The sequence below is a fragment of the Pipra filicauda genome, unplaced genomic scaffold (genome assembly GCF_003945595.2).
Source record: "Pipra filicauda isolate LSUMZ 115617 unplaced genomic scaffold, ASM394559v2 scaffold62_size3274119_pilon, whole genome shotgun sequence".
Lineage (NCBI taxonomy): Eukaryota > Metazoa > Chordata > Aves > Passeriformes > Pipridae > Pipra > Pipra filicauda.
Genome location: NW_024104787.1, coordinates 468297 through 495336, shown reverse-complemented (window position 1 = coordinate 495336; position 27040 = coordinate 468297). Strand labels below are relative to the sequence as shown.

At 40.5% G+C, this 27040-nt stretch overlaps 1 protein-coding gene across 4 annotated transcripts in view; it reads left to right on the top strand.

The window, feature by feature from the left end:
• Positions 1 to 1368: 1368 nt before the first annotated feature.
• Positions 1369 to 27040, top strand: part of TRAK1 (trafficking kinesin protein 1) — an 83273-nt gene continuing 57601 nt past the window's right edge. For 2 of the 4 annotated variants that reach the window (XM_027718946.2, XM_027718947.2), the window contains exons 1-2: positions 1369 to 1661; positions 17086 to 17280. Coding sequence is in view for 2 of the 4 variants with exons in the window: in XM_027718948.2 (XP_027574749.1) it covers positions 26820 to 26883 (64 nt within the window). In the remaining 2 variants the exon portion in view is untranslated. Of the gene's footprint in view, positions 1662 to 17085; positions 17281 to 26547; positions 26884 to 27040 lie in introns of those variants that run through there. The other 2 variants (XM_027718948.2, XM_027718949.2) reach the window with 2 other exon arrangements.

Here is a 27040-nt window from a genome sequence, read left to right as displayed (position 1 = left end):
ATTTCTTTGAAGCTTACTTCCAGAAGGTCTGGAATACCTGATATGCGTCTTGATAGTTTAGAGACTAATACTTGAGTCTCGCGATTAGTTTCTAGAAATACCATCATGCCTTGGTGAAGCAATAATGTTATTGGCTAGAAGTGCCAGAAAATAAGGTGCTAAAATCCTGAGTGTAACTTTAACAGCAAAAAAAGGTTATCTGGTCATGTTCCTAGAGATTAAGGAGAACCTTTTTCATAGGATTCTTGAGAAAACTGTTGTATATCTGGTTCCCAATGAAGCACTGAACATAGCATGTTCTGTTGCTGCACTTGCATATGCACCTTCTGCTTGCAAACAAGTGCAATTGTGTCTTCTTACTGACTGTCCTTCTGTTCTTCCCATGTAGTGTGGGTGTTCTTGTGTGGCCTGTTCTTCTGCTGCTGCTTTATGCCTTGTAGCTACTACATGTATAAGGTCTTTCAAGTCTGTTTTTCCCAGGTCTGTTTTTCTGTAATCGCGTGATTTCATTTTCCTTTGCTAGGAGAAATAAGCATTTGCATCTTTCCTTACACTGCTGATAACCAAAAGCAGTACCACACCACCAGTTATTGCAGTGCCTTTAGTCCCTTACACAAAAGATTTGGTGAAGTTTTTGGGGAAATGTGCTTTTCTTCATTGCTTCTGTGGCAAATTTAACCTTGCTGGGAGCATCAGTATCCAGCTTTGTGGGGCATTGTTCCCTGTTTGAGGCTGAAGCACTGGGGAGCAGCAATGAGTGGTCTTAACCCAGCGCACACGTTGAGTTCTGTTTACTGTGTATTCTGTAAAGTGAGCAAAGGTGCCAACTGCAAGTCTGGCAGTGAGGGACCAGGCTGTGCAGGGTTGCACAGTGGTGAGGAAAGTCTAATAGGGTTATAGTATAAGCCTCTAATTTTTTTTTATTATTATTTTTTTACTATCAGTCAATTTCAAATTATAATGTTAATAAAGTACCAGTAAATCAATCAGTGATTTGCAGTCTGTCTGCATGACCTGGCTCATACAGCATGCTGGGTTACATAGAGCTTTTGCTTGGCTGATGTAAGAGAAAGTTGGTGAATGAGTCAAGGTGAACGGACTGTGCTTACTGCAAGTTGGGATAGGCAAAAATATGGCTATTTAGTCAGCCATTGGTAAATAATATGGTGCAAGGAATAGCACTTCTCTACTTTACGTGACTGTGCAAGGTGCAGAGATAGGCAGCTGCTCTGTGAAGAGTGTTGGGGGTTTAGTATTTGCTGCACTTGTTAGGTTAAACTAACGTTAAAGGAAAAGAAAATTATCTATTCTAATTTATGCTGTTTGGAATGGCTTGAACTGAACATTCGTTTCTTTTGTGTTTTGCAGACGTCTTGAAGCCAACTCTAGCAAAGAGAAAGAGCTCTGCCTGTGCCAGCCAGACCCAGTCTCCAGTGCTGGTCCCCCTGATGGCACGTTGTACAACCCTGTGAAACCTGCCAAGCTGGACGCCACAGCTTTGCACGACTGCACTTTGGCCGGCGCTGTGCCTCCTTCGGAGCCGTCGAATCATGCAGTCCTAGCCCGCGACACAGGCATCCACGAGGAGCACTATGTAAGTGAAGGGGTGGAAGATGATGTGCCAGACTGCAGAGAGTACAGAGATGCCTGCACCATTACTGGTAAGCAGTCAAATCTTTCATCTTGGGAAGGATGTGGAGGTTAAGTTTCTGTTCTTGAGCTCTTGGTGGGGTATCTGGTTCATGGACGATGCTGCTGGTACTCTGCACGGGTTTTTTTCTTCTTTAAGAAGTGATTTCATAAGCACTTGACTTTTCAATGAAAGCACTTTGTAAGGTTTAAGGCTCTTGCAAATAGGCTAGACCAATGACAGCTGTGAAACTAGGTTACTATATTTATGTACTCTGGAAGCTGAACCATTTGAAGTTTTTTTGGAAAATCAAGTCAGGGATGAGGGGAAGGAAACACTGCAGCTTAAAGTTCAGGGAATGCTTGTCCTAATGTTCAACATAATTTAGATTTTTATCTTGATAAGAAAATTGCTCTGTGGGAGAAAAGGAATGGGAGAAATGGGATCTAACATCACATTTTGCCTGTACATATTTTTGCTTTTCAAAGCCATTTCATTTTTAGTTCTGGAACTGTAAAAGTTAAGGTATACAGAACAGCTTCATCTGCATGCTTTTATGAAAGGTTAAATGCCTTCTTATTATAGATTCATATAAATAAATTGAATATGTGTTGAACTATGTTATTTTAAATAGAATTAGATTCTTAGTGATGTGGTCAGCTGACCCAATTCTTTTGTGTTCGAATAATCATTGTAACGCAGTTTAGTTATGGTTATGAAATGACAGGCAGTTTCCATTTCAAATGCATGGTTTGTTGTCTGAGCTGTGAAGCTCTTTTAGCTTAAAGTGACCTTGTCAGTTGTTTTGGGAATGTTTGAGGAGTCAACAGAGTTTGTGGAAGGGAGAAATGAAATGTCTGAGAAAACCAGAAATAAGACTGAGGCCATTCTAACTGGCTGTCAGATGCATTTATCCTGAGTTACTTTTCTGAATTGTCCGTGGGTCAGAGAATTAGGTAATGGTGACCATCAACAGATGCTTTAGTAGCATGCCTTGACTTAGCTCAGCCCAACTGCTGTGTGGTTAATAAGAGTTGATAGTCTGAAAAAAAAGAAAATAGAAAGAAGGGCAGAGGTGCTCTCAAATCCATCCCGATTCCCTTGAGAAGACAAGCAGCAGGATTAACACTGGAGTCACTTTCAGTCAGGTATGCTCCTACGTAAAATAAATTTTTTGTTTAAAGAAACTTATTTGCCATCCCTCCTCCCTTGTGTTCATGGATCTAACTGGTTAGTTCATAAAAGGGTCACCCTTTGGACTGCCATGTAGGTATTTGCTTGTTTGGTAAACTAGAAACTACACATCACATGCTGCTACATTCCTGGTAGCATAACTGTTTTCCAGACACCTTGTAAAAGGATCTTGCAAGTTGTTCTCTTGTCTGTGTCCTGTTTCCCTTCCTCCTCAGCCCCCACTCCCCTGTTATCAGGAATTTACCTTTGTTTTTCTGTTTCTGACTACAAGCCAGGACAACTAACTTCTTGCATGAATCAAGATGTCTTCTTGATTATGGTTCCTTGAAAGGCAAGACAAACTCTTACTTTAAAACTTTTAAAATGTTTTTCATTAAATGGAGGTCAGTGCATGTTCTTGCTACTTCACATTCCTTCAAGCCTGATGTAGTTTCTCAATCTCTTTCTTCTAGCTTATTAGTTGTCAGCCAAGTATCCTTTACAGATTGATCCCATAATGCTTTTTAAATGGATTTGCTGTTCTACAGCGGCAGATTTGTACTGTTTGTGACCTGCAGACAACATGATAAGACTTGCAGTAGAAATAGTGGTGTTTTGTTGATTGGTCGGTCAGTTGGATGGTTTTTGTGTTTGTTTTGGTTGGTTGTTTGATTGTTTGTTTGTTTTTTTTTTTTTAAAGGATTGTTCTGAGTTTCAGCTTTTTGCAGTGTTTTATAAAGTCTCAAAGGGTGTAGGCTGAGAGGAATTGGTCTCATACTCCCTCTGTAAAATCTTTGTCAGTATTATGTGCAGGTATGCAACATGTACCCTCAAAACAAACAGAAAGATAAATATTTGAAGAGGAATAAGGCTTTAACATGAAGACTTTATTTAGTTCTGACTGACAGGTTAGCACTATTTACACTTTTAAACTGTTTAGTGGGAAGGAAATTGCTCATATCAAGTCTGCAAGTACCATAATTTTTCTTCTGATGCCAAGCCTTGACTCATTCTACAGTCAAGTCAAATTCAACAATCCATTAATCTATTTTTTTTTAGTCTAAGAAAAATCCTACTGTAAAATTAAATGGAAAAATTCTTGCAAATAAAAGGCTTGAACACATTTAAGAGAAGAATGGAAAACTGAGGCACAGTGTGGTGATGCATTCTGGAATGTAACCAGCTAATGGTAATTAATTGGAGTTGTCTTTAATATATCTAATAATAAATTATATGATGTGTACATTTTGCAGTTTAACTTTTCAAGAAGAACCATCGATGCTCAAAGAATTTTTAATAATTGCTGTTTCCTTTTTTGTTGCTGTTAATGTTTTTGTTTCCTCTTGTGTTTGCTGGCAGTAGAGAGGTACTTTAGCATTCTTTCTCAGCAGAACAATCTTTCCTGCCTGGGACCCAAGAGCAGATGTAATGTAGCTGAGAGCATTGCACATTCTGATTGTGCTAAGTGTGTTTTCTTGGAAACGAAGTTGGCTTAAACATTTTTTGTCCCCACACCACCTCAGAATTGTGCTTGTGCAGATTTCTGTGCGAGTGTAACTGGAGGTATTTGGGCTACTGGTCTGGATAGAATCCTTGCTCTGTTTTTGTGTCAGAGGGGAGATGAGAGTTACTTTTACCTAGATCACACCTCTCTGATCTGTCCTACTGTGTGACCTAAAAGCAGTTATGTTGGCATAACCGAGGGAATGAGCACTGTAGGGTTGGGCCTGGGTGACATAAAGCAGTGTAGTGAACAGTTTTTTTAAGATAGTGTCTGAGTGCCGAACAGCACCCTAAAAGACTTCTTTCCCACAGAATTTGATAGTAAAGCTATCCAAAGCTCATAGTTGCTGTAACAGAAGTGTTATGGAAGTAAATGCTTTTGAATCTGTGCTAACTTGAGCATAGAAGGGCAAATGAAATAGGTCAATTGATTAATTTAAAAAAATTGTTTATGAATGTTTTAAGAGTTGTTACAAAAAGTGCTGATGGAACACATATTTTCTAACAGTATTAAACCTGAAAATGGAGTCAGTAGCTGCTGTAGATCTTTTGTTTTGTAATAATTCATTTTGGGTTTTGGTAGCAAGATTTAAGAGAAAAAGTCAATGCAGTCTGACTTAGTTTCTACAGCTATTGATTGTCGACCTCCTGTTGGTAAATGGGCAGAAGGAGACTCAAGTCCCAAGATTGGTGGACATTGGGGCAGCACTGTATGGAAGTGACACTCTGCTGCTACAGGTGGGAGGCACCTATCCTGTACTAGTTGTTTTTTTTCTTTTTAACTTTACTTGCTGCTCCCCTTCATCTGAGAGGGTAAAGATAGGAATACGAATGTAGCACCATCTAGTGTTCCTTTTGCTAGAAAGGGAATGGAAATGCTTTTAAAGGCATCCGTCTTTCCTGTAATTGCAGCACAGACCTGGATACTTTCAGTCAGATATTGACAGAAACAGCAACTAGGGTTGGGGGCTTTCTTCTGTGTCTTAACACCACACCCCACACCCCCTGTCCCGTTTTTTGTAGAGCAGGAAGGGCTGTAATCTTGACATGAAAAAGCAGAGTATCACTAAGTTGCTCAGTAGTCCCAATAATAAAAACCTCTTAGTCTGATTGCCTTTCTTTTTTATCCATCAACTGCTGTGAGATAAATCCTGCCCTGAAAATGGAGAGTCCAGTGAGGATGGAAGTCTGAAATATCACTGGAGTATAGATTTACTCCTGTGACAACTGTCTGACTGCCAGAATGTTTTTCTGAGGTTTTTCATTCCTGTTTTTTTTCTTTTGTTTCTCTTAAAACGTGCATAACACAGCCATCTTCAGTGGGTTAACTTTCAGTCTGCTTTTGCATGTCTGAATACGCACTATTTGCAGTGATTTGGCACGATGTACTTTGTAATTCAAGAGCTAACTGCTTAATATGCCTTGTAGGTTTCCTTCAGTCTTCTCTGAAAAGGGAGAGAATGAATGGACTGTGATTTAAATTGCCTAGCTCCTTTATTAGTTTGCATAATTCATTTATTCATTGTCCTAATTACTCTTACCAAATGCATGTAGGAGTGTATTTTCTGCCTGTTGTGTTCAGGATAATTTCCTGATAGCTCTTGGGTTATTGGGAAATTCTTTGTGGTAATAACCTGCTCTGTGTCTTATTTTGTTTGCAATTTACACAAGTTGATTTTTTTTCTTTTTAATTTCTAAAAACAAGGTTACATCACCGAAGGGGTCAAACCATAAAGTCTTTTTCTTTCAGCAGGGAGGTGTCTCTGAGAAGAGTTGGTATTGTTTGACCTTCCTTGCAGGTTGTGTAACTTCTACATTACTGCAGTGACTGCAGTGAAGGGTAGTCATAACATCCAGAGAAACCAGCTTTCTCTTGCTGTCAAACCTCATTCACAAAATCTCCCAGGAATGTTTGGGTGCAAAAAGTTTTCTCTGGGTTTTCATCCTTTCTGTATTCTTATTCAGGCTTTAAATATGTTCTCATATGAAACAGAGATTCCATTCTACCAAACTGCTACTCCTCATGGCAACATCAGCCAATTTTGATAACTTACTGCTCCTACAGATAAGTGGTGACCATTTTTTTCAGTAACCACTTTATTTTAAAAGGCATGCCTAGGGCCAGCAGAATTTCCATTCCACTCTATGTGTGTGTGCCCTAGGGTGCATGTTTTTGTTTTGAAAGGTTGACTTTCTATTCCTTCTATTCCAAGTGTGATAAGGTACGATTGCCCCAAGATTAACTCCATAGGGACTTAGGTATTACAGGTTGTTACTAGAATGCTTTACTCTTGCCATGCAGGAGATGGGGCGAATGCTCTACCTGTGGCTGTCCTGTTTTGGGTGTGTGTGATACCAGCAGGAATTGGGTTGCTTGCTATTATGAGGCTATTTTGAACAGGGTGCTCTAGTTGATTTTGGTACCTGTTACAGGCTCAATGGTTGACTTCTGAACATTAAATGGTTACAAAGTATTGTAAAAATACTAACAGTTTTGAATTGCTTCTCTTTATTTGAATCTCTCTGAGTTCTGTTGTGATTACCTTTCTCTTTTAGTGCTTGTTTCCTACACACCATAAACTTGCTCTACCGCTTTCTTGTTTTTCAGTTCCTGGTTTGGGGTGGGACTTTCATGTTTTTCTCAGTTTTGTCAATATGAGAGAAGAGATGTAAGTGCTTGGTGGAGCTGGAACTCAAAAAGCGTAAGAAATGCTCTGCTGGGTTGGTCCAGCTGGCTCAGGAATGTATTTTCTGACTTCAGAAAGAGCAGATGCTGAACATGGAGATCAGGCACTCGACCACCCTCAGTAGTCTACTCTCAACATAAGTACCCCCCCATCATGCAGAACTAGTTAGTGTTAGAACCTGTCCCTGACTTTATCTTACCCAGACCTGATGATTGTTTTACCATGGAAGTTTGTAGTTTTTACTGTCTTGTGTGCAGTGACACCAGTCTTGCAGTGGTTTCTGTAAATACTTGTCCTAGTTATGCAGTATTTTGGTGAATATCAGTTCTTCTTTCCCTTTATGAATTCATCTTAATGATTTTGAAAACCTCCCGTCATTTTTACATCCCTGACTACTCCTCTTCCAGCTTTCTTAGTTTCTCCTTTAAATAAAAGTATGAAAATGTGAGCTCTTAACTCAGCCCATTTACTTTGTTATTGTTATCACCAGACTCATCCTATAAACTTGATCTAGTTTTGGCCTCTTCTCCTTGTTCTCTCCTGCCACTTCCTATAAACAGCTGTTGCTAAATTTTGAGCACTCTTCCTTTCTCTAAAGCATACAAAAAATGCTAGTCCTATTAAGATGAGATCGCTCCCTCAGCATGACTGGAACTATTCTATGAGTTGGACTTTAGTTCTGTCCAGTGTACTCTGACAGAATGATCTTATTTTCTGTGCCTGCTGCATCCTCTGTTTTGAATTTTCTGTCTGGCTTGTGGTGCATTGTCAGTCAGCTTCATGCATGTCCTCTCTTTCCCCTCATCTCCCATCCTCCCTGCCCCCCCCTTCAGTTGCTTTCCAGCTCTTACCCTTTTCCAATAACTTTGTGTTTTTTCCCGATTCCTCTTCTAGGACAGATTGTTATGCTACCTCTTAATCTCCATCTCAGGCATATATTTTTATTCTATCCAGGATTATCTTTTTGTGTTTTGGTGATGTTTGGCTGGTTGGTTTTCCCCCAAGCATAATTCTGCTGTTATTGCCATCTGGTCCTCTTACTTATTTATGCTCCTCTTCCTAGCATGATACATGGTTTTTAGTGTTAACTGACAATTCTAGAGTCATTGTGAAAGCAACTGTGGGAATTACTGAAGTCCAGTGGGACATTTTAGATTTCTTTCCCTAGATTTGCCTTGTTTTGGGAAGCACTTGTCATTCCCAAATGCATACTTTATTCGAGGTGGGGATGAATGAGAGCAGTAAGTGTTCAACAGTATTCTGAGTTGGTTCTTCGGAGAAGGAACTGAAGGCAAGTGCCTGGTAGGTTTTTTGGGGATTTTCTTTTGTTTTGTGTTTTTGTTCTGCATTTTTTGTTTTCTTGTTGTGGTGCACTGAGTAGTACAGGAAGACAAAAAAGCTACATTGATGCATTTAAATATGAGAAAATAATTTTATTCCATAATTTAACTCCATAAATGCTAAGTTCATCTTTACTGTTCTCCCTCAGTGTGTCCATCATGAAGCAACACATTTTTCATTTAAAGTAAGTGTCTGTAAAGAGCAAGCTACATAAGATTTCATTCTTACATTTTTGCTTGTGATTCTGTGAAAACTTTGTTGACAGCCATTGTTTAGCAGCTGGCGCATTTTGTAGCTGGGCTGAAAAACAAGCAAAAGCAGGACAATTGCTTTTCAGGGTTTTCCGTACTCTGTGATTTATCAATGGGTTTTTGAGACATTTGCAGTCTGTCTTGGCAGCTGGAAGAACCTAATGGTTAATGAATGTGTTTATTCTTACTGCTGCTGAACAGTGCGTTGCCAGCATGCATTTGGTACATGAATAGCTTTTGTTCTTGCTCTAAAAGAATAACCATGGTGGTGAAGTTTTATTTTCTGTTTAATGTAAAAATTGTGAGTATGAGTGCATTTATCTACAGGGAGAAACATTTCCATTCTGTTCGTTTAAAGCAAAGTCCATTTAAATTTATGACATAATGTACAGTAGGGTCCTAATAGTTTAATGGACTTTCATCATCAAGATCTATCTCAGCTTTTATACCCATCAGGAATATGTGTGTTGGATGGTATCAAAGCAGGGAGACTTTAACCTGGTAAACAATGACATTTCTCACACTGAAACTGCACTTTCCAGTGGCTTCATCTTTGACATTCCAAACTTCATCCCAGTCTTTAACTGGCATGTTTGACTAAGCCAAAAGAGGTCAGCATGGGAGTCTTTTATTTTCCCATGGAAGACTGAATTTTATGCAGTGTTTTCCATGTTCAGAGGCAGAAGAACCACTCCTTAAACAACATTTTTAAAGATGTGGCAGGACTTGCAATTCCAAAATCATGTCATGCCAGTCATTGCAGAAGCTGCCACAGCTGTTTTGGGAGTTGGAGTTTTTAAAGGTACGAGACAACTTTGTTGTTAAAGAGTGTTTCTTCCAGTAATTTGGCTTTGCAGCCAGCAGCGAGATGTGTAAGAATGCTAAGGCTATCTTTCCCTTTGGGCAAGTCACTGAGTTGGCAACACATTTTGTTTTTATTAAAAGTAATTTTCTTTACCCTAAAAACTAATCATTCGCTTTACATTGATTGAACACATGTAGTGTGTGTGTACGGTCTGGAGTTCAGCAGTAGGATTTGTAAGACTTCAGTATAGTTATCCACATTCGGGGCATCACAGAACTGAGATTGAATAGGAATATGGTAAGTTCTAAGGTTTCTCCTTTTACAGGTATTCGTACAGAGTAATTGCTAAATAAAGCTCAAGAAATATTTTTAATTCTAGACCTCAGCTAATACTTAATGATTGTGTCTATGTGGGCCTATAGAGCTCAAATAATGGATGACTACAGGCTATGTTTTCCTGTTCAGTAGACTAGCAGCCTAATTGTGGTGTTGAGGTTTCACAATGGTAATGACTAGTTCACTCCATTCCATCATTATCTAAACGGACAGAAAGCAAGGGGAAAATGAGGCTACTGGCTTGCCTCAAGTAGGAAATATCTGCTGGAAAAACATTTAAAGACCATCTTTCTTGCTTTTATCCCTGGAATATGGTTAGACTTTAGGCTTGTGGGTCTGCTGAGAAGGTGGTCTAATGTAGTCATGGCCTCTTGGCTGCCTGTTGAACTAGATTAGGTGACCAATCTCAGTGTCACAAATAAGCAAAATCAGCAGTCAAGATGCATTAGTATTTAGCATGGAATAGCCTCAACTTGATGAACTTTGATTTCTTGTGTTGCATGTGGCTGGACTTTAGCTTCTGTGCTGTAGCCCTTTTCTGCAGATAACCTTCCTTTTTACCTTACTTAGTAGGGAGCCAGCGCTGGAATTGACCCTTTGCAGGTATCATGTGCTTTTTATTTTTTGGAATTGTTATTTATTCACTGGCCATTCTCAAAGATGTAAAACAGAGAAACTTAAAAAACACCTTTAGAGAGCTGACAGTCAAAGGTGCCTGTAATATGTGTCATATTACAGGACAGGACTGAAAACCAAGGAGAGGTTCCATGAAGTAAAGTAGTAGACTTCTTCATTCTCCCTGCTTTCTCCAGAGTTTCCTTGTTTCTCTTATCTGTTTTTGTTACTGTGCTCCTATCTACTTCTCTTTCCTCAGCTACCTCAAACAGTTGTGACAACTCACGATGTTTTAGTTCTGATGCAGGAAATGGAAGGATTTGTCTGAGAGTGACTACTGAGGCGTTTTTGCTTTGCTTTTGGTTTTGGTTTGTTTTTTTTTTCTTGTTTATAAAGGGCTGAGTGCCAGCACCATTGAGGGTTGGTGCATTGGAGTCTTCTGGAAGATGGTGGGTGGGTGATACAACCTGATGACCAAAGCTTATGTTTTGAAGGTTGCCAAGCAGCCCAGCCCTTCCCTGAGGTCACAGTTAGAGTGGAGCTGTTCTGCTGAACACACCAGTTCTACACAGCAACTGTTTCCCTTTGCTCAGGGGAGGCACTTCAGGGTAGCAAGGCTGCTTTGTGCTTGCTGTTCGTGCAAGGTGTTGACCTCCATGAGAACCACAACTCCAGAGCACTGTGCTCTGGGAACGATGCTATCTCTGGGTAGCTTTCTTGTGGTCTTTCTTGTCATGACTTGTGTGTTCAGGCATGTCCCTTGAGCGCAGCCCTGGTTCGTGGCAAGGCTGGGTTTACGAGCAACTGTTTAGTTCCATTTACAGCAATGGGCTGAAAGCGAGAAACCAGCTGACAAAATGTCCTGGGGGAGGGTTCGGGTAATAAGGCAGTTGTTCCGGCAGGTGGCACTGTGTGCTGCCGGCAGGTTCTGTGGAGACCTGGAAGTCCTTTAACCTTGGGAAGGCAACTCTGCTGGGCAGCAAACCAGTACAGGTATAAAGATCGGGGATGGTTTGGACCCGACTTCGGACAGGCGGAAACTATGTATTTTACGTTCCTTGCAATGGCCGTACTGATAAGCTGTTTGTATTGTGTTTCTAAAAACGGCAGATGCCAGGCTTTGAGATTTGAGAGTTTGTTTTCTTTGTGCATGTGTTTTGTGTATTTTTGGGGGTTTTCTTTGTTTGTCAGCCACCACCCTCCCCACATCTTTGTCCCTTCTCTTTGTTCTAGGTTCGTTCTCTGAATTTATCACTACTTTTTATGTGAAGTTGTTGCTGAAATTGAAAAGGTGCTCCTTCTTTATGGGTCAAGCTAGGTTTTTCTTTTCTGTAGTAAGATACATCTATTTAGTCATAGCTGTAAACAGGTGAAGCCCAAAAGCCTGGTAGGGAATACAGTTCAATGGGATGAGTTGCTCTAGATGACCATGTTGTTTGGAAGGAGATCTTCAAATCTGTCTACGTGTGTTTCATGTTGAAGTTAGTTTGACTGAGGCTGAATTGCTTGTTCATGAGGTGCCGGCATAGTTCTACCCATCTGAGTAGCACTGACAGCTACATAAACATTTAGTGCTGTATGGGAAGTGACCTAATGTACTGCATGGCTGTATGAGTGCAAGATGAAAATGACAGTGGGTGACAACACCCTACACAATGCCTTATGATCTCTTATGTTCTGTGAACAGAGGGGGAGTTGCAGTCCTTGAAGAGCTGTGCTGCTTCGATACAGTCAGCTCCCGTTGTTTTAGACCTCTCACTTCATTTTGTGTTTGATCACTCCTTGTTCAGGAGATCATTCCTCTCCTTGACAGCAGAGGAAGGATGTAAGTGTGCATCTGAAAATAAACCAAGTGTACTCTTATCCTCACATGGACATAGTTGTCCTAAAAGTTATGTCTCTTCATCTGCACAAGAAGAATTAAGAAAAAAAAGGGAGGGGGAGAAAAAGCCACCCTCCTATACATGCTTCAATCTCCACAATGAAAGGTTGATTTACAATGTTTAGTGCATTTTGTATGGATAGAGGTGTAGCTAGAAGAAAGGGAACTGATGAAATAGTCAAAGGTAGCCAGCTCAACAAGTATAGTAAAAATTCCTCTAAGGAAATATAAGCAAGTTGAAGCAACCTGTGAAACTTTAGTGGCTGTCTTAAGTTGGGAGGGAGGTGGTGGAGAGTTCAAGATGTCCAGAAAAGGGTAGACACACCAGCCAGTAAAAATATGAAAAGATATGGAACAAGCTGGTAAGTAATCCATTAGTAACTACCTAAGAGATACTGAGTTAGTAAGAAAATATGCAAAAGAGAGCTCAACTGGAGTGTTCTGCCTGTTTTGCATCTTTATAGAAAGAAACTGAAACAACAAATTCATCAAGACAAATGTCTTTGAAAGAATTTGCACTAATGTGGTATAGAAAACATAGCATGGGAAGGAACATTGTTGAAAACTCCTGCAAAGCAGATTGACCACATTCTTTATTTCCTGAGGAACAGGGCATGGAAAAATATATATTTGCAACAAAATAAGTGAGATGGGGTGTTTATGCATTTAAGCTAAAAAGGCAGCAAAGCAATGGAACATGTTACTTGCAAAAATAATACGAAAAAGACTTAAAAAATTTTTTTAAATATGTAATTATTTCTATGAAGTACTGAAAGCTATAGAGTTCTAGAGTGTGCAAGAGCCTTAGCAAATCTTATTTCCTAACTCTTTTCTTTCAAGAGCAGAACCCGGAATGACCCATGGTTTAGTAAGAGTCATGAGTTCATAATTCATTTAGCTATTTAAGTTAGTTGTAATTTGCTTATAGAAGTTTCTGATTGCCGAGGATGTCCAGAAGACTGCAAGTTTAAAATTGTTTAGATTACAAACTCCAAAATCCGTAACAGCAACTCAAAAGCATATTTTGTTGTATCCGTTTTTATTAATGATCAGTTAATTGTTTTAAGCATGCGGTGTTATAGAGGATGGGGAATGGCGTTAGTCTGCATACCATTTCCTAACAAGTGCCTGCATCTCAGAAAAGGGAGGGGAGAAAAAGTGAAGAGGAAGACTGTGTAATTGTAGCACTGAGAATATTGCTGTGATTTTAAGTGGTAAACTAATGTCTAGTCATGAACAAGTGTAATTACAGTGTCCTGTTTTTTCTAAATAGACAATTATATCAGAGCCTGTTCTGTTTCCTGCTGGTATACAGATTTTGAGATTGCAATAGAAGTTAATGACAATAGCATCACAAAAGGTTGTCTTTCCAGTTACTCATTAATATTTTTTCCAGTTCCTAGGCCTTTTGAATTGCTCAGGAATGCTTGGGATTTATTATATGGTAGAGTAGAAAAATTGTCTTGGTTGACTTTTATTCCACAATAATTCTTATTTCTTTACTGCCTGGCCTTCAAGTTCTAGTGGATTTCTTTTCTGCAATAAAAATAAATGGGTTTCTTTTTTGTGTGTGCATCTGTGAAGGTTTTTTTCCTCCTCACATTGTATTAGTAACTTCTTTTGCAGTCCATTTTTTGCTATTTTTTGTGATACAGCAAACCAGTTTATTTGTCTGTACAAAATTATTTACCTGGAACTTTCTCTTTTCATTTACGAAGTCAAACTGTTTCTTTTGAAATAAAAAAGGAGAAAGACTGTAAAGGTTTGAATTTTTCAAAATTTTTATTTCCTTGTTCCCAAAAAGATCATCTCAGACAGGTTGTGTAAACTCTTACATTTTTCTCAAGAGAAGAACTAACATTTCAGAAAAAAATCCCTCTCCCAAAACAACCCTAACAAAAAAAATTAACTCCGTATTCTTGTAATTGAGAGCAATTAGGTAGATGTATGAAAAAAAAGTCTTTGTCTATACACATACACAGAAAAGTCTTTGAATGTTTAGTTGGTGTCAACATGTGCTTTTTAGAAGAACAGCTGGCTTTTCTGAGCTCAGATGGTTGCAAACACTAAGATGATGCTCTCAGCAATTAAAAAGGTAGCCAGGGAAAAAGAAAGGTTTGTAGTTACAGGTTCTCATCTTTCAAAGCATGGGGAAGAGATCTTGTTTCTCTGTGTAAGTCATTAGCCCTCTGAAAGGGTTGCAAAGCCCCCTTGAAATGATGTATGCAGGCTGATTCCGGCATTGCACAGAGCTCCATAAAAACAGCATCGCTACACATGTGGGCACCTGATCCTACTACCTTGTGCAGTGAGGGTTGAAGGACAGTTACATATGTACAGCAATCAGCACAACAGCCTGGATGAAAGCAGAGGAGAATACATCCTGATAGGTAATAGCAGACCCCTTGAAGCATAAAGTACAATGCAACTTTCCCGCGTGGACTGTAGTTCTAATTTTCAAGATTTTGTAGAGTATATAAGGAGGAGATTGGCAGTATAAATTCATCTTTGTATCTTCTGCCCTGTTTCTGCCCTGATAGAATAGTAATGTTCTTGCAGTCTTTAGTGCTTGGGATGCTTTTGACAGTGTAATTTCTGGATTAGAAAGCTAAAAACCAGAAGTAATTTGTGGTCTATAGAAAAGTATGTGTTACTTCCCCATTTCCCCCTCCCTTCCCTCCTTTGACAGAGGTGAGCTCCACTGGGTTACAGTGGAATTGCAAGTCTTCATCAATATAGAAAGAATAAATTTCTCTTACAAAAATCGGTGCCTTTGTCAGGAAGCAGCAAGAGCAGGGCTGCCTTACAGGCAGCTGACAGGATGGGAAGGGCAGTTCTTTTTGGCAGAGCCCAGTCCCTTTGTTGCAGAGCAGGGCAAAGGTGCTGGCAGTAACAGTTTGAATTGACTCTCCAGAGGTCGATCACCAGACCAATGCCATGGGTCTGTAGCAATCCAGGAAGCCCAGGCAGTGAGTCAGTATCAGCAGGGAACAGAACCTGCCTGTCTGCAGCGCTGCACAGGGGAGGACTGGGAGCTTGAGTTTAAACTGGGCTTTCAGTGTTACTGGGATGAATAACACAGTGGTGTTTTCATTTTGTCCTGGAATGGAAATGGAAAATGGGCAGATTTTTGCAAATGCTTAGAGCATCAACATACCATGGGTTACTCTGTTTCTTAATAAATATTTAGCAATACATTGTAGTTAATTTATGTGGTAATTAAAATTACATATTTAGAACTATCATGCCTGGTTTGGGTATTGACACACACAGAGAATTTTTTATTATAAGATAGGTTGTAATGTACCTCTAGAGGTAATCTGTTCTGACTTCTACTAAAAGCAGGCCTTCTAGAGTGAGTGCTCATGGCCTTGCTCACTCGAGTTCCTAGCCTCTCTGTGCCCCTGTGTCCTCACGGTAAAAAAGGTTCTACCTTTAACTGAGATTTTCTGTGTTAAACTGCTCAACTACTACTTGCCCTATATTTAAAGCTCTAATTTTAATTGTAACATTTTTGCAGTTGTTGGCTCTCAGTATCCATTTTTAAAACTGTATGCAAACTTGATATATTTGTGAATATAAGGGACTGCATCACAGAATGCAGGTCAGGATAGTGTCAAAAGGTGCCCTAAAAGTTCTTGTAACCGACTTTACCAGTGTGTCTTAGGTGTGAACTGTGACACTGTTTGCTATTGCAGTCCTGGATTTCTTTTTCTTGAGAAAAATCTGCCAGCAGCAAAGGCAAAAAATATAGTGGTACTATACTGTGGTCAAAGACCAAGTTAAAGAGATATGTAAAGCTTACAAGATAAAAATAATCTTTGAAGCAGAATATCAAAAATATAAACTCCTCTTTGCACTAACCTTTCTTCATGCTGTGATTGTAACTACCCTGTTTAATACTCACTGTCTCTCTATTCCCCACCCTGCCCCCCTTATTCTTCAAATGAGTCCCTGCTTCTAGAGGTCAGGCTTTTTGTCTCTGAGATCATGCCCTTGTATTGTCTAATACTAGGATAGTTTGTGCTAGCCATATCTTCTAAACTGATTAGTGTCTAGTGGTTCTAGCAAAAACTGGGGGATGAACAGATTGAGAGCAGCCCTGCTGAGAAGGACTTGGGGGTGCTGGTGGATGAGAGGCTGGACATGAGCCAGCAATGTGCACTCACAGCCCAAAAAGCCAGTTGTATCCTGGGCTGCATCAAAAGCAGCATGGCCAGCAGGGCGAGGGAGGGGATCCTGCCCCTCTACTCCGCTCCTGTGAGACCCCATCCAGAGTGCTGCATCCAGCTCTGGGGTCCCCAGCAAAGGAAAGACATGGACCTGTTGGAGAGAGTCCAGAAGAGGCCACCAAGATGCTTAGAGGGATGGAGCACCTCTCCTGTGAGGGAAGGCTAAGAGCACTGAGTTTGTTCAGCCCAGAAAAGAGAAGGCTCGGGGGTAATTGTGGCCTTCCGGTACCGTAAGGGAGCCTACAAGAAAGATTGAGAGGGACTTTTTACCTGGGTAAGTAGTGAGAGGACAAGGAGGAATGGGTTCAAACTGAGAGTAGGTTTAGATTAGATGTTAGGAAGAAATTGTTTCCTGTGAGGGTGGCGAGGCACTGGAACTGGTTTCCCAGAGAAACTGTGGTTGCCCTATCTCTGGAAAGTGTTTAGGGCCAGGCTGGATGGAGCTCTGAGCAGCCTGATCCAGTGGGAGGTGTCCTTGCCCACAGCAAGGAGCTTGGAACTAGATGACATTTAAGGTTCCTTCAAACCTAGGCCATTCTATGATTCGAAGAAACTGGCAGCTTTGCAAGCTTGTATGTAGAGTACTCAACTTGAGGTAGCTAACAGAGATTGTTCTCTTTCTCTCACCAGATGTGTGCAATAGTACCAACCTTCCTGAAGTTGAAATCATCAGTCTACTGGAAGAACAGCTGCCTCATTATAAGCTAAGAGCAGATACAATCTATGGTTATGACCACGACGACTGGCTTCACACACCTCTCATTTCCCCTGATGCGAATATTGACTTAACAACTGAGCAAATAGAAGAGACCTTGAAATACTTCCGTAAGTCAAAAATTCAGAAATTGTACAGAGAAACAAATAAAGTAGTGCTATTTTTGTTACCTTCTTTCAAGTATCTGTGCAATTCCTTTAAAGTTGTGAAAAGTAAGAGAACTGTTTGTGGTTTGCAGCTTTGGTCTCCAAGATTGAGGTAGACAGAAACAAAGGAAATATTTAATTAAGAACAGTGCATACCTTTTCACATTATCAAATACTGGTGAAACTGAAATACTGAAATACTTCTTTTTGCTTGTGGTCTCTCTCACAAGAGACTGGAATTTCTGTATCTATGTAACTGAGAAAGCTTAGACCTCTTCCCATATCTGCTTCTTTTGAATGCGTTCTCTGACACATTGCACTGTTGTCTGGTGGCACTGTGTGCCAGCATCACAGCATGACATTAAATAATTTTTCTACAGCTTAAACTTCTAGAAAAGACTTGTGAAGAACCAGACTCTGAGCATTTGGTTGAGATAGTTTGTCCCTTCATTGTTTCTTTTGTTCATATTCGTACTATTGGACAAAAAGATATATTTGTGCCTGAAGGGAAAGTGTGTAGAATTGTGACCTTCATGGGTTTTTATTCTTTTGTTTGAGCCTGGAGATACTTTTATCACGGTGAATGGATTCATGTCTCTGGGTTCTTCCACTGTGAGTATTGACATAGCTGTGCAATTAGAGAAAACTTCTGTGATTCATCCCAATAACTACCATGCTAAAGTAATAGTAGTGGATTTCTGTGGATTATATAGTAGATTTATGTAGACTTACACAACACTGTAGAGTTTCAGGAGGGATGAGTTAGAGGGCTTAACACAAACCTTCGCAAAGATAGCTTCATTAGATTTTGAAGCACCTAGATGATTTGTTTTGTAAGGAGCAAGGCTGTGGAGAAAAGCATGAAGAATATGAAGAACCGAGTTTGACTTTCATGCTTCAATAGAGGGCATTCTACTATTCTAGTAAATAACTTACCTGTGCTCTCCACCTCCCCCCAGTCACACAAAAAAATGTGTGAAGGATGGGGAGACAAGCTGAAGCTGATCTATGGAATCAGATGTACTACACCACCTTGTTTTGTATCAGCCCATTAGTGCTGTTATAATGATGGCAGAAATTGGCTTAAATAAATGTTTTGAAATGTCAGGTTTCCAAAGTCTTTAGTAACCTGATTAGTCCTGTCTCATGAATAAAATCATCTGTGTGGGTGGATTGTTGCAATAACCATGGGAAAGATGTTTTATTAGTGGGGCAAGGAACTCCAAAAATCTGTGTGGCAGCATCCTTACTCTGCCAACTGAGATGCTGGTGGGGCTTGCAATGGTGTGTGACTTGGGGATGGATACACGATACAAGTTGGGTGGAGAATATATTGAGGGCAACCATGAGGAGAAATACTTGGGAGCGTTGGTTGACAGCTGAGTGTGATCCAGCAGTGTGCGTTTGCAGACAAGGAAGCCAACTATATCGTGGGCTGCATTGAAAGAAGCATGATCAGCAGGTCGAGGGAAGTGATTCTCCCCCTCTACCCATCCTTGTGAGACCCCACTCTGGAGTATGTACCCAACTCTGAGGCCCCCAGTGTAAGAAGGATGTGGACTTGTTGGAGCAAATTCAGAGGAGAGATACAAGAACAATCAGGGGGCTGGAGCATCTCTGCTGTGAAGAGAGGCTGAGAGAGTTGGGAATGTTCAGCCTGGAGAAGGGAAGGCGTTGGGGAGATCTTAGATTACCTTTCAGTACCTAAAACAGGCTACAGAAAAGCCAGAGAGGGACCCTTTAGCAGGGCCTTTAGTGTTAGGACAAGGGGCAATAGGCTTAAACTGACAGTGTAGATTAGGATTAGTTACATGGAAGAAATTCTTTACTGTGAGGGTGGTGAAACACTGGAACAGGTTGCTCATAGAAGCTGTGGATGTCCCTCCCTAAAAGTGTTCAAGGCCAGCTTGGATGAGGTGTTGAGCAACTTAATCTACTGGAAGGTTCCCTGCCTATGACAGGTGGTTGGACCTAGTTGATCTTTAAGATCCCTTCCAACCCAAACCCTTCTTATGATTCTCTGAAAATGAAGCTATGTAGAACAGAGGAACTGGATAGCAGAAGCTGCCTAGAACTGTGAGTACTTAAACAATTTAATCCAGCTTTTAGCTTATAGGCATAATGGCTGCAACTTTACCATGTTGCTGTGGTTGTAGCTTTCATCCAGTCAACTGGCTTGAATGAAAAAAATTGGAGTGCAGTTTGTGCCGCAGTGTATGTTACTGGGAAATAACTGCTTAAAGAAGAGGAGCAAAGCAAGGAGATCTTTGATAAAGAAAAGTTGATTCCTTACTGCTTATAGGCAGACACGTGTGTATAGATAGTAGTTTAAGAAGTTTAAGCAAATTTGGGTTGAACCTTAGGCTGGTATCCTGGAAACTGAGATCTCTGACTTTACCTTTGTTCAGTTATTGTGCACTCTCTATACATGAGAGTGCAAGATCATAATACATCACAATCCATTGGCATGTTTGGAGATTATTGTATTGTTTGTAAACATCGGCTTATGAAAAAATTAACTATGAAAATAAAAATAATATTTTAAGTAAGTTGGCAGAAAAGCCCTGTGATTTGTACCATCATCACTTCTGAGAGTATTTTCCAGGGTGTGGCTACTTACACAATGATTCATTTTCAGTGCTGCAATTAAGCCACTCCTCGTGTACCTGTTTAGTTTGTTTTAAAAACCTCGATGAGGGTGTGAGTAAATACTGTAACTTGTCTCTTGGAAAGTTTTATTTTTTGAATGACTTATGAAAAATATCCTTGCAGTTGTTGGACTACACATTCAGATTGATGCTGGTTTATAAAATGTTGGTGGAAATGTGATGAGTTTCCCTCGGTGTTGATCCATACAGGGTAAGAGTCAACAGTGACCCTTAGCTGTACTGCTTTAGCTTACTAGAGCAGATTTTTCTGCCTTCATGTGGCTTTTTATTTTTGAGATCCTCAGTCTAATTCCCGACCACAAAGGTTGGCAGTCACAGAATCTACTGGGCTGCGTCACTCACGAGGATGGACACAAGGTACTTAGACCTCCTTTTAAATTAATTTAAAAGATATTGGTAGAAAAATGAATAGTTAAATATCCAAGCATTTTAATTTATTCACAGCTTTTGGGGGGGAGTTAAGCTATAGCCCAGGGTAGGTAATGTAGAGAATTAGTTTTTAAAATTTAATTCACAATTGGGAAAGAAGGCAACTGGGAGGAACTGAATAGTATTAGACCTACAGTTGTTCTTCTGTTCTTTCTAGAACTCCAAAGCACATCTTTGTCATTATTTCCTTCATAGGCTTCAGACACAAGACTGAGCCAGTCCCTACCAAATGAACAAAATAAAACTGATCTTACCCTAAAGCGTAATCACATAAATCAAACGTCATCTGACCAGTCTTATTAAACTCTTGAGGCAGAGTGCCTTTTAAATCAGCCTAAAATGTGGTACATGAATGTATGATACAGTCAAGTGATGTTCCATCTCCCTGCCCCCAGATTAGGGGAAGTCAAGCACACTTCTAACTGGTGTCTAGGGAGAGGTCTGTGTAAGAGCCAGGCCTAGAACACAGCTCTCTGAGCACCTTAGGCAGTGAACAGGCTACCAGAGAGAGTGAACAGGCGCAGCAATTTGCCCAAGAGTCTTGAGTTTTTTTTGTGGCAACCTATGGGGACAGAGCCTATCTGGGAACTCCTGGATAGTCTCTGTCGAACTGGGAGTGCCTGCTGTTGCCTGGTAAGGGCAAGGCAAGGGGAGACAGGGATGTGGGCCCGAGGAAGCTCTAGTGGCTTCTGAGTAGCTGTCAGGTGCCCTTGACCAAAGGGTGCCCTGAGCTGCCTTTGGAGCTGCTGCTCACTAGGGATGGTTAACACCCAAGCTAGTGTTCTCTCAAGCTGGTGCTTGAGAGAACCCTCTGTAACAGCCAGGTCTGGAACACAGCTCCAAGACACAGCCAACAGATGCAGCAGTTTGTGTGGGAGGGTGCAAAGAAGGGGTCCTCATCTGAGTTCAGAACAGCCTAAACCTTCAGATGTGGTTGCAATGTGCCATAGGGTGCATTCTCCAGGTTTTGGAGCACCTTTCCTTGCCAGGGCAGAGACTTTAACCCAGGCAGAACATCAGATAGGGGATTCAACCTTGCAAGTCTCAGGCTGCAGGGAGTACCCAGAGCCTCTCCCTGAGGTAGGGAGAGATGTCCTTCTTTTATGCAGGAATTGTACTGCTGTTGAAGAGCTGTCACCAAGTGAAGGTCAGAGGAAGTCAACAGGCTGTAAAGCATGAGGGAGGGTGAGACACAGACAGATCTAGGAGGAGTTGTCTGAAACACCAGAGGATTGTGCTCCCATTCACAGGGTCCTTGGCAGACTGGAGAGATGAGTCAAGAGCAGCCTTGTACAATTCAGCAGAGGGAAGTGCAAAGTCCTGCAGCTGGGGAGGAACAACCCCAGTACATGCTGGTGTCCGACTGCTGGAATGCAGTCTTGCAGCAAAGAACCTGGAGCACCCTGGTGGACACAAAGGCAAACATGAGCCAGCAATATGCCCTTGCCAAAAAGAAGGCTAATGGTATCCTAAGCTGTATTAGGAGGAGCGTTGCCAGCAGTTTGAGGGAGTTGATCCTTCCCGTGTATTCAACATTGGTGAGGCCACACCTGGAGCGTTTGTTCCGGTTCTGGGCTTCCTTATTCTGTATTCCTTCAGTGTAATGCATTCCTTTCCTCTCCCAGGAACCTGCAATCATGACTCTCAGTGGGTTTTTTCCCTCCTTGTTAGAAAAATAGGTCATAACCATGCTGCTGTAGTATTTTTGTCTATCCAATCAAGCATGATATTAAGCTCAACTTCATTTTACAAATGTTTTTGCTGTCTCCAGGAAAAATATAACCAAAAAAATGAAGATTGTAATTTACATTATTTCCAGGTGATGAACAGTTTGCAAAATTTGATTCTTTAAAGCTTTATTTATTCTTCATTTTCTTAATGCTAGGTAGAGCTGTATTCTCTTAATGTCTGACTCTTGCCATTGTGGTCTCATTTACAGTGTTTAGGTATGCCCAGTGATACCTTAATTAAACTACACAGCTGGTTTTGCAGAAAGGTTGCCAAAGACAACATCAATTTTGATCTTATATAAATGTAAAAATAGTATTCTCCAGTATTACTGGGGGAAGGGAGAAATAATCCTTTCATGTGGAAAATAGCTTTTTGTCATTAAGTACTTTAATTTCATCTGACTGCCCCTCTCTCATGTTAAAACATTTTTTTTAGTGGGAAAAACAGTTAGACCCTTCTCTGCATCAGAAGAGTTTTTTTGCTTGTATCAGGTGAGGTCATTGTGCCCTTACAGTGTGCAGAAGCAACCAGCTCTGTTCCATCTGTAGGAAGCTCCTGTACCATTTTGAAGCCCTGGATATTCATCCCATTTTGATAAATGAGAGTCAGTCAAATCTGAAGCACCCATTTTTCTAAATACCAATTCTAAAAGCTACCGATAACAATGCTTTCGGTGTTTCTGGGTTCTACTCTTTTCAGGTTAAGCAAGACTTCTTGCTAAGCAAAATACTACACTGGAAGAGATGACTGTCCTAAGTCAGAGTTGCTTGCTCTGAGTATATGTGCAGTCACAGGATGACTCCTGTTCAGTATTCTTTTTGGAAGATGAAACACCAGTAACTCTTCACTTCAGTAAATGAGATTCCAATTTAGAAATAAGTGTGCCAGCCCATCCTCAAAGATCAATTGGGCTTTTAAATATGCTTGCTTGCCTCTTTAATGCTCTTTAATAACTTTTTTATTTAAGTCAGTTTAAAAAAATGTCAGTTTGCAAAGTATGTGTTGTGGCAACTACCACTATGCCATTTTGCAGAGCGGTGGCCTGCGTAGCTGCTGCTATGATGAACAGGACTCCAGACAATGTTAATGGGATGGGCAACTTTATCCTGAGCAGTGGTGACTGTGTTGGCGACTGCAGAAAATGATGATGCGATATGGTGTTTAATGCTCTGAACATCCTGATATGAAGCTGTAGCCAAGAGAGGAAATGTGACCCGGAGGTAATCGAATGGGAGATAATACACTGTTGCAGCTGCCATGGAAGTACTCCATCCAGCTCCAGTGTTCAGTTTCAAAGGATCCTCCTGGAATTGGAAAAGGTCTGGAAAGAAAGCTGCAAATGACTAAGCATGGGAACACAGGATTTATAGTGACATACTCTGTAATGACATACTTTTAATGCTTTATTTGCCAGCAGAGATGACTTGCTGCTGCTTTGCACCCTAGCAGCACAGTTCGCTACAGTCTTGAGTGTGCTGCTATGGGGTAATTGAAATTATCTTTGTCAAAAATTCTCTTCAAACAAGGAAAAGGGTTTATGTTTTTTGTAACCTGGCTAATTTAGGCAGATCAGTTTAGCATTGACCTCTGGCATGGATTTATTTCAGCTAAAAGGAAGGAGAGGGCTCGTGAGCTTTTCAAGCCATCTTTTCTGCCTTTATTATAGCCCTTTGTAATCACAGTCTTAAGGAATGCTCAGACTAGCTGTTCACAATTGGCTACTGAAATTCTTTATCAAACTGTATGTTTTGCCCTGTGGAGAGCACATAAAAGGGGAGGGACTTGTTTAGTTAGACATAAACATAGAAAAATAGGACAAAATATAGCAGCTGGAAGGGAATGCTGAATGAATGTGAATAACTGTATTTAACTTTGGAATAGGAAAAAGGAAGTTCTTTATAATATGGAAACTTGTATTTACAGCAGTTCAATGTTTGTAGAAGCAGTCTACCAGGAAAATATACTGTTCTGATAAGTTTCACATAAGATGAATCTGAGACACCAGTGTAGGAAGAAAAAATAGGGCTGCAAAGGCTGAAAGTAGGTTCTGCAAGCGTGCAGCTGCTTTGTTGGCTTGGTCAGACATTTCTGTTCAGCTTGACAACCCTTCCAGCTTTTATAGAGCTACAATTTCTCATATAATTGAAGGGATGCTTGTGATACCTGGATGTATAGTATTCTGTCTGCCCAGGGTTTCTGTCTTCATGCTGGGAAGATGATACACTTATCCCACATTTCCAAGTCTCTTGAGTTCTGAAATCATTTGACCACACAAGTGATTTTCTCCAGAGGAAAATAATGCCTTTATGGATTACACTGGTGTGTTTCCAATTGGATCTGTAGAAAAATATCAATAAAACAAACAAACCCCCTAAACCCCTACCTTGAACCATTGTTATCCTGTCTCATTGAAAGGGAGTATGTATGCAGCCGGGAGGACAGTGAGAAGAAAATTCTAGCATGTTGAAGATTTCCTTTGTTTAAAATGTCAGCAAATAAAAAGGAGAGTGTCCCTGCAGCAATTTAAGCTGGTAGACAATGTTCATTCTTTCTATTTTAAATGCTTATTTAATAGCATTACCCAGACTGAAATTACCTTTTGGACAAAAATAATACAAGTGGAACAAATAGCTTATATGCAGAGCAATTGAGTTGATGTTGCCATAGGAACCTTTATTTTTCTCTGACAGTATTTTAACAGTGTAGCCTTAATTGCATTTAATAGCATGTGTAGTTTTTTCCTTGTGAAAAACTGCATAACTGAAACTCTGCAAGACTCAAAGGACTGCAGTGATAATTTCTTATACCAGTAAAGCTGAAATACTAATGTGGTCATGAAACCAATGCATTTTCCTCTGCATAGCTTGACTGTTCCTTACCTATTTCTATTACAGTAAAGCAAAGCTATGCCAGTCAGGGTGTGGAATAAGTGATAACAACCTGGAAGAGACACGACTGAGGGTGAACTTAATAGAAATCTGCGAAATTGTGAGTGATTGGAAGGGAGAGATGGACTGAGTGTTCAGATTTCCAGAGCTGGAAGCATCGAATTAAGTTAGTAAAAGTGAGTTGCAAAGCAAAAGGTGAAGGTTTCATATATCATGAATAGTAGATGTGTGGAACTCCTTGCAAGAAGATGTCTGAGGTGCTAAAAATGTATGTGGGCTCAAGAACAGATAGGATAAGTCGTTCAAGAATTGCTAAAAGTAGTGTTAGCTGCGTCTGTCTAAGGCTGTCTCTGAAGCTGGAAGAAATTGGAGGTTGGGAGGGCAGTTGAAGAAGTTTTGGATGGTTCTCTGTTACCTGCTCGTGGCTGTTCTTGTGGATGGAGTCTTTAGCCAGAGAGATGCCTCCTTGCTCAGACCCAATATGGCCTCCTGCCTCGTGTTACTAACATAAGTCACAACTTAATGTCTCCCAATGCTTCTACTGGTGTTAGCAAAGAAACAGAGTTTCCTGAAAAAAGGGGAGAAATGGGTGAAGAATATGTACTGGCTATGAACAAAATGGATGTCAATCCCTTTGGTAGCTATACCTGCACGTACTCAGGAATGCTTTTCGAAATTCCTGTGTTAGATGATTTAATGCCATCTGTTCCTCAGACAGGTACTCTTCTAATAGCTTAAACACAATTCTGTTGGGGGCTGCAAAAGTATTTTCTTTCATTTCCACAACACTGAACACAGACATTAAGCTATTCTCTGTGATGACCTTCAGTATTTTTAGGAATAAAATAGTGAAACTTTGGCCTAACCTCTTGTTTTCAGCTATGAAGCTTAGGTGCTTGGGGAAAAGAAAAAAGTCAGTGGTTCATGGAGAGGACAAAATGTAGAAACAGATCAGCTTTTTTTTGCAAGGAGAAATGTATTGCTCTCCTGATTTTGCTGATTCTTTCTTTTTTGTTTGGCATTTTGCAGTAGCAGGATGTAGAAAGGATTCTATTGTATCAGACCAGAATAGTGTAACAAAGCAGCAACATGGTTTAATTTTCCATGGGGAAGGCAGGCTTTTATCAAACTGTGTGGAAGAGAGTAGTAATGGACTAGATTTTCATTATTAATGTACTGCATGTTCCCAGTGAATTGCAACAGTGTGATGCTGATGTTCTGTGAGCAGTGGCAATGAATTGTATCATCTTTCGAGCAAGGATTTTTGTTTCCAGTATGGAGGACTCCTTCTAGTCTGTAAAGCCAGAAACAGCAAAATGCATTTTCTTCATCTCTGCATCGCTTTTGAAGCCAGCTCATCTCCATGGCAACACGTTAGCCTGAAAGAGATGTGGAGACTGGGGAGGAAAGGAATGAGTTAGAACCAGCCAGGCGGTGGTGTGTGTCCCTAACGTCAGCGCATCAGCCTTTTGATAGGAGGATTTCGGTAACACCCATCCAAGGCTCCTGTGCAGAGCTTCATTACAGGAGCCGACAGGGCATCTGCTTCCTTTCTGCATCCTTTTTCTAGTTTTTATTTTATTTTTATTTTTTTTTTCCAAATACGCTCTCCACACTCCTCGTTTTATTTCAGTTGTGGCCTCAGTGAAGATGAGCAGCTCATTTTCAGCTTCCCGTGAGCTGCCTTGTGCTCTGGCATTTTGCAAAGGCAGGAAGGCATGGCTGCATTTCACTTGACCTTAGCAGCGAAGTGAAATCTCGTGCATGTCGCTGAAGGATACTGACTATGCAGAAATTTATCGAAGCAGATTATTATGAACTGGACTGGTATTATGAAGAATGTACGGATGGTAAATATTTTTTTTTCTAGTCTCTTGTTGCAGAATTTGGAACTTGTAAGCCTGGAGCATCGTTATTCAGTGGTTTTAAAAAGGAAACACCTTGAAAAAGGCAGCACCCTCATGTAGCGGAGATGCCTGCGTCTCTGTTGCACCTCAGCATCTCCTG